Source organism: Vigna radiata, unplaced genomic scaffold (assembly GCF_000741045.1).
Source record: "Vigna radiata var. radiata cultivar VC1973A unplaced genomic scaffold, Vradiata_ver6 scaffold_283, whole genome shotgun sequence".
Lineage (NCBI taxonomy): Eukaryota > Viridiplantae > Streptophyta > Magnoliopsida > Fabales > Fabaceae > Vigna > Vigna radiata.
In genome coordinates, this window is record NW_014542221.1 from 134,219 (window position 1) to 146,546 (window position 12,328).

Below are 12,328 nucleotides of genomic sequence, written 5' to 3' on the forward strand. Positions count from 1 at the left end.
AAAACAAAAACAAATTATTTGCAATTAAACTAAAATTATAAATATTTTTAATTGTATAAAATATTGTATAATTATGTTTCAAGTCATTATTTTTGTGTCCCTTGAATTCTAATTTCATGAAAGATTCAATTATTTACTCATTCACCTTATCATATGTCACTTGAATTCTAATTTCATGAAAGATTCAATTATTTACTCATTCACCTTATCATATGTCATTTGAATTGTAACGAGAAAAGAAGTTCTTTTATAATATTAAGAAATAGTCTCTATCATCAATGGCGTAAAATAAATATTAAAATGAGTACTAATGACAAAACTCCTTTTGGAGAAATAAGAAAAAGAAATTCAAAGGAATTAATATATATATATATATATATATATATATATATATATATATATATATATATAAATTACTAAAATAACAATTTAAAATTTATAAAGATAAAAAGCAAAATGCAAATTGAAACTCGCTAATTTTTCTAAATTAAAATATATTTAAATAAAAAAAAAGCATGATAGATGTAAATAGTAACAAAATGTTTATAAGTTGATGAGACAATAAGATCAAGATGCATGTCGTGGTTATTGAAGATACAAAGAGGACACTAGTAGATTCTGATAATTATGGGTTTGATAAGATCTAATTAAGGGCCATGGTTTTCACATTTTCATAATAACATGAGTTTAATAAAAAGATAATCTCCATAAAATACGTTACTCATGCCGCTATTCTATTCGTTTTTTTTATCAGTAAAGAAAAACAAAGTCCAGAGAAGCACGTGTTTTTTTAATTGTATCATTGGTTTTATAATTAATGGATGGCATCCTGAATTCAAGATGAACATGTGGTTCCACATTTACACGTGAAATTGTCTCTCTCTAATGCTGTGTCCTTCAATATTACACGTCTTTACATCTTATTGTCGTCTTATAATTATGCTTTTCTTTCGAAACTAGATAGAATGAAGACTTTTCTACCAAATCCAACATAAATTATTATTATGAACGCTAATCTACTATAACTAAAACGCTATTCCTTATAAGAAAATAACATAATAGGAAAATTACATCATTGTCCATACCTAATGTCACGCATGCAAATATTTGGTTTTTTAGTCATTTCGATTCTATCATTTACGATAGGATTATGTTATTTTGACACACTTTTGAATTGACAGGTGTCAAGGTGTCATTGGTTGGTTTTTATTTTTATTTTTTCAAAAAAACTGGCCCAAAAAATGTAGAGGATTTAAAAAATTTTCATTCCAAATATACCATTGGCTTGTTTCATTAGGTTCTCTCAGATTTCGTTCTCTTTCTCACATTTTGTAGGTTCTCTCTCAGATTTTGCTCTTTTTCACATTTCATTCTCCCCCTTTGTGGACGCTCTCTCTCACGTTTTTGGTTCTCCGTTGTCGCGGTTTGGTGGAAATGGGAAGTCCCGGACGACAACTTCGTTGGAGCAAGGTAAATGCGTTATTCGACCCTTTTGTTGTGGGTTTTCGTTGACGTTGTAGTTAGGGTATTGGGTTTTTAGTTTGGGTATTTGATTTCTTTGTGGGTTCTTCGACCCCTTTTGGGTTTTTTTCTTATTTCCTTTTGTGTTTACATTTGTTTTGTTTTGGTTGAGCAGTTGACGGTTCGTCATTATTTTTCAACGATGTATGTTTGCACTTTGACAAACACTTAGAAGGAATGTCAATGTCGTGGAGGCACAGTTGGAGGAAGAGAAGACAAGAAGAAGAGGTAGAAGGCAAGACGATGGATCCCAAAGTGGTGGACGTCCACAACCATTCAGTGACAGTGCATTTCTTTCCCCTTGTGGAATGTCCAAGAACGAACCGGGTGGGTTTTCTCAGACCAAACATGGTGGAATGTCGAAGAACACACCAGATGGAATGTGCAACACCGAACCACAATTGAAGACCTATGTGAGGATGGGAAGAAGAATGCGTTATAAGAGCCAAGCCTTGAGGACACCATACATAGGAAATGTAGGACCCAAAAAGAAAAATTAGTGATTATTGTATGGTATTTTGAATAGGGCAAGAACTTGATGTTGTAATTAAACCTATTTCTTGCAATATATAGTAGATGAATGTTTGGTTGCATGTATTTATGTTATTGAAGTGATTTATATTTTGATTTGGTGTACATTTTAAATTTTGAAGAATCCATTTTCTGGAAGTGACAATGTTAGTGTGACAAGAATGAAGTAATGTTTGTGATATGATGAATTTGATTGAATTTGTGAAGATGATGGTGCTAAATTGTATGTTGTAATCGTTTACTATTGTGTTGTAACTTCAACTTGTAACAACCTGTTGAATATAATGAGGCACCAATGAAAACATAAGGGACCACAACTGAAGTTCTGCCAAGTCTGGTGCAAAAAGTTGCATTGTAATAGATTACAAGTGGTTGTAAACGATTACGCGTGTCTGATTTGGATTCTGCACATCCTATTGAACTGAAGGAGCCACCAGTGAACACGCAGAGGACCACTGGTGAACAATAGTGTGTTTTGACCCAATACCAATTCTTTTAGTTGTAATTTGATGTTCTTTAGTGAGGAATGATTGCATCTTAATGTTTTGGGTCCCCCAAGATGGAGGTGGGACCTCCCATGGAGAGATTATTGTGTTAAGTGAAGTTCTGTCAAGTCTGGTGCAAAAAGCTGCATTGTAATCGATTACAAGTGGTTGTAAACGATTACGCGTGTCTAAATTGGATTCTGCACATCCTTTTGAACTAAAGGAGCCACCAGTGAAAACGTGGAGGACCACTGGTGAGCAGCAATGTGTTTTGACCCAAGACCAGTTCTTTTAGTTGTAATTTGATGTTTTTTGGTGAGAAATGACTGCATCTTAATGTTTTGGGTCCCCCATTATAAAGGTGGGGACCTCCCATGGAGAGATTATTGTGTTAAGTGAAGTTCTGTCAAGTCTGGTGCAAAAAGTTGCATTGTAATCGATTACAAGTGTTTGTAAACGATTACGCGTGTCTGAATTGGATTCTGCACATCCTTTTGAACTGAAGGAGCCACTAGTGAAAATGTGGAGGACCACTGGTGAACAACAATGTGTTTTAACCCAAGACCAGTTCTTTTAGTTGTAATTTGATGTTCTTGAGTGAGGAATGACTACACCTTAATGTTTTGGGTCCCCCAAGATAGAGGTGGGGACCTCCCATGGAGATATTATTGTGTTAAGTGAAGTTCTGCTAAGTCTGGTGCAAAACGCTGCATTGTAATCGATTACAAGTGGTTGTAAACGATTACGCGTGTCAGAATTGGATTCTGCACATCCTTTTGAACTGAAGGAGTCACCAGTGAAAATGTGGAGGACCACTGGTGAACAACAATGTGTTTTGACCCAAGACCAGTTCTTTTAGTTGTAATTTGATGTTCTTTAGTGAGGAATGACTGCATCTTAATGTTTTGGGTCCCCCAAGATAGAGGTGGGACCTCCCATGGAGAGATTATTGTGTTAAGTGAAGTTCTGTCAAGTCTGGTGCAAAAAGTTGCATTGTAATCGATCACAAGTGGCTGTAAACGATTACGCGTGTCTGAATTGGATTCTGCACATCCTTTTGAACTGAAGGAGCCACTAGTGAAAACGTGGAGGACCACTGGTGAAGAACAATGTGTTTTGACCCAAGTCCAATTCTTTTAGTTGTAATTTTATGTTCTTTAGTGAGGAATGATTGCATCTTAATGTTTTGGGTCCCCCAAGATGGAGGTGGGGACCTCCCATGTAGAGATTATTGTGTTAAGTGAAGTCTTACCAAGTCTGGTGTAAGAAGTTGCATTGTAATCAATTACAAGTGGTTATAAACAATTATGCGTGTCTGAATTGGATTTTGCACATCCTTTTGAACTGAAGGAGCCACCGGTGAACACGTGGAGGACCACTGGTGAACATCAGTGTGTTTTGACCCAAGTCCAGTTCTTTTAGTTGTAATTTTATGTTATTTAGTGAGGAATGACTGCATCGAATGTTTTGGGTCCCCCAAGATAGTGGTGGGGACCTCCCATGGAGAGATTATTGTGTTAAGTGAACTTGGCCTCAAAAACACAGAAAAACACCAATGGTCCCCCAGGTTTCCGCTGGTGATTCCTTCAGTGTAACAGGATGTGCAAAACTAAAACCAGACTCGCGTAATCGATTACTACACCCTTGTAAATGATTATAGTAATGTATTTTGCTGCACAGACTGTAGTACTTGGCATAAATTGGTAAGGCATCACTTTTATACATTGCACATAAACAAACTTGGACATCAATCATCAATCAACAATCATTTGTACAGTGCACATAAACAAGGTTGAAATCACATAAACAAGGTTGAAATCAATCATCTTATACCACTATCACATTGTACAATATGTACATATACATTAAAATACATTGCCTTTATATAAATTATTGTATCTTACAATGTTGACTACAATGTTTACTACATTTGTACACAGGACAACTATCCTACAACAATCCATAGACCTCTAGCGCATCCAGTATTCTTATGATCTCGTCGTTCAGGATCCAATCACGTACATCAATCCACACCATAATCTTCAATAATTCACAGTTAATCTCCACAGCCTTACGAAGCTCCAAACACCAACGAAATGGTGTCATCAAAATTCGTTCAACATGGACATCTCTTAGTAACCCATTAATAGTAACAATGATTGATGAACCAAGAGAGATTCGAACCCGCCACTACAAAACATTAAAAAATAAAAAATTGTTACTTACAAAAAAAAACCAACTTTATATAATAACAAAACTTTTACTGACCTTTGGGTTTTCGGACGCCATTGCAACTGCAAATATTTCATACAAATACATCAATGGTGGATTAGGATTCAAAAAACACAAAAAATAATTAAATAAAACAAAAATAAAGTATGCTTCCACAAGCCACACAATGCGATATAGAGCAAATACTCAAAACAGAGGCACAAAGCCAAAGACAACCAAAACGAGAAACGCAAAAAAGAGCTTACCGGTACACAGTGATACGTTTGAATGAGACGATCAGCTAAATGGAGAGAGACCAAGGGATTCCAAAAATGAAGCGAATGAAAATTAGAGAGAGCCAAATGGGAGAGACGAATGGAAAGAACGAAAGTGAAGAAGACAAATGGAAAGACCGAAAGTGAAGAAGAAGAAAAATGAAACCGCGAAAATCAAAATTTCATAAAAGCATCATTCCAATATTACCCTTCTCTGCTTTTTTAAAAGGGTTTTATTAATGAAGTGAAAACATCCAATACAAATTTGACACGTGATCTGTGTCAAAAGAGGGTGTTAAAGAAACAACAATTTTCTTGATATTTTTTATTTTTTTCTTTTTCCATTTCTTTTATTTCGTGTGCGTCTCTTCTTTTGAAAGTTTTTTGAAAATGAAAATCTCATATCACAACTTTCATGTAACTAGAAAAGCCATTACATTCAACAAAAGTCCACCATATACACCACAACTCTTAAAAAATCCACGTACCACTGGTTTCGGGAATGGTCGCAAAGAATTTGCAAAAAAAGAAACCAAATGTATACCTTCAAAAGAGGACAATGATATTTTAACAATTCTTTTTTAACAATTTTTTATAACAGGACATGTGTCACTATTTTATTGGTCTGTTTGAATTTATTCTAAAAAAATATTTGAAACGGATCAATCACAAACTACTATGTATGCGTTGTCAAAAAATTGTCAAAAAGAAATTGTTAAAGAGATCTTTTCCTTCAAAAAAAATCTAAACCCCAAGAATTAAATGAAAAACACCAACTCAAAATCCCAAATGGATGCAGTGATCCAAAACTTATGGATTCCAAAAGTAAGCAACTAAAACCTCACAACATATTTATCAAAAACAATCAGGATTATACCAACTACCAAAAAAATTAACTCCCCTTACTTCTAACCCAAGCAAAACCATTTTTTGTACTTCCAACGTGATGTCGTTGGTGCGAAAGATCTCCAAACTCTCTCACGGTTTCTTTCTTTTCTCTCATTCTTTTTCTCCCTCTTCCATATAATATAACCCTAAAAATATCCTCAATCTATCCACAACAATCCCCACTGATAGAATTTCAAAAATCACTTTTTATCTTCTTTTGTTACCATATTCTCGTTCTTTCTCTTTTAAAACTCACCATTTAAAAAAAATATGCATGCACAACCCCCTCTGTCACGTGCCTTCTTTTGATTGCTTGCACCCACAACTTACTTCTCTGTTTTTTTTTTTTAAAAAAAATCCAAGATCGTGAGCCCCTCCTCTCTTAAAAAGTAAACAACCCAAGTGGTTTAAGAACCCTACCTCTATGGAGCCTGTAAAGGGGTTACTCTCTGTACCTCCCCAATTTCATCCCTCACCCCCCCAATTTTTTTGGATTTTTTTTAAATACAAAAATAACCTTTTGTTATTTTTTGTTTTTACCTTTTTACCCCTATTTACTAAAGTTAACCTAACCTACCTCTTTTACACTCTGCTTCAGTCAAACACTCAGACAGATTCCCTCTCCTTCGTATTCCCACCCCAACCAAAGCTTTCATTTTGAAATACTCTCTACTCTCTGCAACTCTCACTCTCCCAGTCCTCCTCTGAGCCTTCTGTTGCTTTGTGCGGCCTGGTGCTTTTGGTGTGCGGCAGGTGGCGGTGAGTGTGTGGCGGTGCGGCGCGGTGGTAGACGTTGGTTTCGTTTGCGGGTGTGTTGGGCGGTGCGTTTTGTTTGCTGCTTTGCAGCCGGTGTGCGGCGGCGCGGAGGGTGGTGGTGCGGCGGGTGTTGCGACGGTGCGGGGCAGTGGTTCTTGCTTCGTTCGTTTCGACATGTTAGTTTCTTTTCGTTTCTTCTATTTTTTAAAATGTATGTAATGTGTAGGATTTGGTAGCTTTGTCTGTTGTTGATATCTGGTTGGTGTGTTTGTTGAGGTTTCTGTGATCTGTTGCGGTTCAGTTCTGTGTCATTTGTGTGCTCTGTGTGTGTTGAGGAAGAAGACGTCCAGGCCCTGAAACAGATGTCGATATCCGTCGACGGATGTCGACATCTGTTTCCTATTTTTATGTTTTTAGTTTATTTTATAAGTAATTATATTTTAACTTTTTATTTTCAATTAATGTTGTTACGTACTTATTTTGTTTTAATTTTTTTTATTAGTTTATTGTATTTATAATTAATTTATAAAGTATTTAAATTTAATTTTATTATATAATATATTATTTAATTATATCTAAATTAAAATGAATTTAGTTAATAAAATAATTATTATTAAATTATTGAAAAAATATGATTAATTTAATGAAATAATTATTAATTTAATTAAAAAATCTTTGTTAGAAATGGTAAGAACACGAGGTGCATCTTTTAGTTCTCGAGGAGAGAGTTCTCGAGGAGAGAGTTCTGCACAGGGTTTAGGTAGGAGACGACCTACGGCTTCGGCTCGGAGAGGGCGGGCAACTCCTATTCAGGATGACCCTATCGCTGAGGACCGAGCGTTTGAGGAGGAGACATATCAGGCCTACGAGGGTCCTGTTCAGGATGAGGCATTTGAGGCCTCTGATGACGATTACGAGGAGGAGGAACATGATGTTCCTAACATACAAGAGGATGATGTCGGTGGATTTCCTGGAGGTCCACGTGATGCTTCTTTGCTGACACACTATGTTCAGCATGTCGCTTATAGTATTTCATAGGGCCAGGTGAGTGCATAACTTAAATTTTAATTTTTAATTTTTTTTCAAATACAATTTATGTTAAATATTGTTGTGTAGGATCGAGGAGAGATATTGAAATTGATCTCCCATGGTATAAAAGTTAATAAGTTAGGACCGTGCGCCGAGGGAATTCAACACATTATGTTGAATTCCTCTTTGATGCCTCTCACACAGATCTGCTACGATTACGTTGATAAGGGCTTGTTGCTCGGATTCATAGAGAGATGGCACTTTGAGACGAGCAGTTTCCATCTCCCAGTAGGGGAGACGAAGATCACTCTTGATGATGTCTCCACTTTACTTCATTTTCCAGTGATGGGACAATTATGCGATTTGGAGGAGTTGGAGTTTGAGGAGGCTCGTACACCCCTCGTTGACCTGTTTGGCGTTGACGGTGGCACAGCTGGTGCTGAGATGGAGGATGCACGTGGTACGAAAGTCAGGCTCAGCTGGCTGAGAGACATATATGTTCAGAGGTGTCAGTCGCAGGATTGAGACTATGCTGTCAGAGCATATCTATTGCATCTAGTAGGATGCACCATTTTTGCAAATAAAAGTGCTAGTTCTATACGCGTGTCTTACCTACTATTATTTAGAGACGTACACGCGTGTGACAGATATGCTTGAGGTGTTGCTGCACTCGCCCATTTGTACAAGCAGCTTGGGGATGCCAGTCTAGCTTCCACGAAGCAGATGGCTGGATATCTTACTCTTTTCCAGGTACAAACATAAACCTTGCACATTTATTCGATGTACTTATCTCCATGTTCAAAGATAGAAAATATTTAATTGAATAATTGCATTTTTAGAGTTGGATATACGAGCATTTCCCTAGCATGGGAAGGAGGCGGTTGATGTCTTCTTATGATGACACCACACCACATGCGACTAGGTGGCAGAGCCTTCGGCAGAGTTCGACTCTTACAGAAATTCGGTTGCAGTTGGATGGCCTGACATATGGTGGAGTTGTGTGGCATCCATACGAGGGACATCGGGGCATTCGTCCATTATTTGGAATTTGTATGTATTCTGGATGGATTCGGATTGGTGACACCCTTTCCCGTCATTTGGCTGAGCGTGTGATGAGGCAGTTTAGATTTTACCAGGAGATTCCACGACCACCCACTATCGTTGCAGATGCAGATGTAGTCGCTGTTGATTTTGCGTGGTTGCACTTCACAGATCACGTTATTAGGAATGTGAGACAGGCATCATACCCTTCTGAATGTGTCGATGGATACGTACAGTGGTTTAGGAGGGTTTCACATCCCTATATTATTACTGCTCCAGCTGACGCGAGACCGGCTCTTGTGCCTACACAGCGCCCCGATGTTCCACAGGAGGCACGACGTCATCGTAGATCCTCTCCACCTTCACCATCTGGCGCCTTAGTATGTTATTTATCATTGCTTATGTTATTAAATTTTACTTAACCATGTTTATTTAATTTTTTTATATAAATGTAATGCAGGCTAGGTTTAGGCGAATGACGATAAAGTTACAGTCGTTGATATCGTGTCGTCATGTGACCGAAGGTACAGTTGCACATCAGATGGCGGTGGAATTGCTTCAAGAAGCTAATGATGACATTGACGAATATTCCCCGACTAGGAGAGGACAAAGGCATGTGCGTGGTAGATGTTCGACGTCTAATTGATAGGATTTTTTTTTTGAATCAAATAAATGGTCATTTTCTGTTTGTTTATCTGTAATTACTGGTTCACTTTGATGGGGTCAGATATAGATTTTCATGGTTATATTGTACTTTTGGAAACGCTCCAACCATTTTATTTGTTAAAATATAGAAAAGAAATTACATTTTATGAGGGGGAGTAGATCAGCTTCAAAAATTGCAGCTTTTCATTTTGCTTATTTTTCATAATTTATGAGGGGAAAGATATTAGTTGCTAAGTGGGGATACGAAGACTTGAATCTATGCCAAAAAAAGTGGCTATTGAGTTTGGTGAACCTGGAACTTGTGACATTAAGCTTCTTCTCCTTGGAAAGCAGGGTTTTTGTGTGAAGTTAAGTGTTCACAAGGATGTTTTAAAAGAGACTGTGAGGACTGGGAGGACTGAACAATCTGGTTTGTCATGTCCCCAGTACATACACATGTGTGCAATATATATGATATAATATAACTACAATTTACACAATGATATTTCATTTTTAGTGCTACAATCAGTTGCATTTATCCTTGTTACATAATCAACTACTTTTTATCTTTCATGGAATGATATCAACTACTTTGTAATGCTATACTATTCTCTAATACTTTATAAATAAGATATTAAATGGAAAAGGAAATGCATTCAATATCTTTTTCGAATTTATTTATGCTATTAGTCAAGAAATTATTAGTCGCATAATTTTCTATATGTATAGGATTTTACTTGAATTGTCATATCATGTTAATTTTTATTAGTTTAGTTGATGGTTTTATACATTTTACCTTTTTTTTTGAATCAATGAAATCATATCTATTATAATCAAATTACATTTGTTAAAAAATTTTAAACTAAAAGTTTAATAAAAATAACTATAGACTTCTAACCTTATCAAAATCTTAGGACAAATCATGTCAATGTAGGACAAATAATGTCAAGTAACTTCTGCTTTATGGTGACTTTACCTCCAATGTCAGCCTCATTATATTGTTCTTCTACTTGTTTCAACACATCTTTAATGCATAAATGGGGCTCGATTTCATTTAATTCAACATTTGAGAAATGCAATCTTCGCCACATGATATGAAATTCACTCACAGGGATCACCCCAGGATCATACCGTGCTAATTCACATGCACANGGGACACCAAATGTACGTCTCAATACGCATCCACACTTTGATGAGTCCAATCCTACCTGGTGCACTCTTTCTAATTCCTTGGCGATGAGATCTAATGCATATCGAGATACACGCCCAATAAGTTGTCTATACCTGTATCCTTTAAAAGGGTAACTCGTGAGCAACAAACTTTTTTCAAATGACGTTTTAATCTTGTTGTGTTGTAGGATAACGAAGTTATTAATACTATCCCAACAACAACACAAATCACCATACTATTGCTCAAAATTGTCTTCAAACTCGCATGAGCAGACTCAACCCTGAAATAAAAAGACAACATCAACAAGTGGAAATAAATATTTATCTACAAAACGAATAAATAAAATAACATTACAACATACCTGTTTGTGGGTGTGTTTCCTAAATGCATTACTTTGTTTGTCCAGACTGTTACAAAATATGTACTGTACGGAATAATCCAATTCTGATTCACATATTCAAAGAATAAAGGCCATGAACTGCTCGCGTATTGAAGACCATTCACATACTCAACAAACAACCTCTCTTGAGCACAATCCATCACATTTTCCCATGCAGTCATCAACACATCCCAAGCCTCTTTACAACTAACTAACATTTTGCATTTAGCTAAAACATTTTTATGGATGTGGACTCAGGGAATACATTTGCAATGACATTCATCAAGGCCAAGTCTCGATCAGTGACAATGACTTTAGGACCACCCTCAGATGTTATAAATAAATCTTTCAGCTTTTCCAAAGCCCATGTGAAATTACTCTGTTTTTCAGTAGACAAAAAAGCAAATGTTGCTGAGAAGGTTAAACCTGTACACGTCATGCCCACAATTTCAAGCAACGGAAGTCTATATCTGTTTGTTTTATATGTGGAATCCATCATAACATTAAATGAGTTCAACAATTTCACCGCATCAGGATGTGTCCAAAACAGGTCAGTAATAACATTTGAATCGTCGGCACACCTACTCCAATAACTGTACTTATCCCGGTCCAACAACATCATAAGCTGTTGTAGTTCAGTTCTTGACCCTCTAATTGATCGCTTATACGCTTGCCTTGCGTTGTAGATTTGTTTAATGGTTGTGACATTTCGATCATTATTTTGTTTGAGGGTTAATAAAATATTTCTAGGTGTAACTTTACTCTTTGTCATATCAACCAGTAATGATTTCTCACTCATATTTAACCTGCCAGCATAAGGGTGCCCGACTAAAGTTTCAGCCAACTCATGGTTGTGATGTCCACACATAACATTCAATACCCATCCATCCTCTTCTAAACATGGTCTACCTTTTAATCTAAACGGACACTCACATTTATGAGTACCGTATACACTGGGCACCGCATCGACTTTGTATTTCCGATATTTCCCTCCTTTTTCACATCCAAGTTTGACGAACGTTTTTCTTCCACGATCATCGGTAGCTTTATCAGATCTTACTATTATCACAACAAATCCTAAACTGAAAGCCATCCCTCTCATCCAATCAATTAAGTGCTCTCGNGAACGAAATATTTCATTTGTGGTAAATTTATTTGTCAAATCTACCTCCCCAGCTTTGTTAATGAATGAAGAGAAATCGGACATCAAAGTAGAATCAACTTAAGAATCCATATGAATATCTTTATCCATTTTAAACAATAATTACCTATAAAATTATAATAAGTCTTATTAACATAATTAATAATTAATCAAACAAATATAAAAATATTAATATAATAAAATTCTATATCATATAATTAAAGTAATAAGTAATTTTTATATAATTATAAAATT

The 12,328-nt window shown here is 36.1% G+C and overlaps 3 protein-coding genes across 3 annotated transcripts; 2 read left to right on the forward strand and 1 right to left on the reverse strand.

Moving 5' to 3' along the window:
* The first annotated feature begins 7,351 nt into the window (after positions 1-7,351).
* LOC106779454 lies at positions 7,352-8,221 on the forward strand. The gene is made up of 2 exons (XM_014667556.1): positions 7,352-7,684; positions 7,784-8,221. Exons 1-2 carry the CDS (start codon positions 7,352-7,354, stop codon positions 8,219-8,221), a joined length of 771 nt encoding a protein of 256 aa, XP_014523042.1.
* A 341-nt stretch (positions 8,222-8,562) lies between these two features.
* Positions 8,563-9,470, forward strand: LOC106779455. Its single transcript, XM_014667557.1, has 3 exons — positions 8,563-9,117; positions 9,198-9,353; positions 9,465-9,470. Exons 1-3 carry the CDS (start codon positions 8,563-8,565, stop codon positions 9,468-9,470), a joined length of 717 nt encoding a protein of 238 aa, XP_014523043.1.
* Positions 9,471-11,161: 1,691 nt separating this feature from the next.
* Positions 11,162-12,025, reverse strand: LOC106779456 (protein FAR1-RELATED SEQUENCE 5-like). The gene has a single exon (XM_014667558.1). The coding sequence runs from the start codon at positions 12,023-12,025 to the stop codon at positions 11,162-11,164; it is 864 nt and encodes a 287-aa protein (XP_014523044.1).
* Positions 12,026-12,328: the final 303 nt, after the last annotated feature.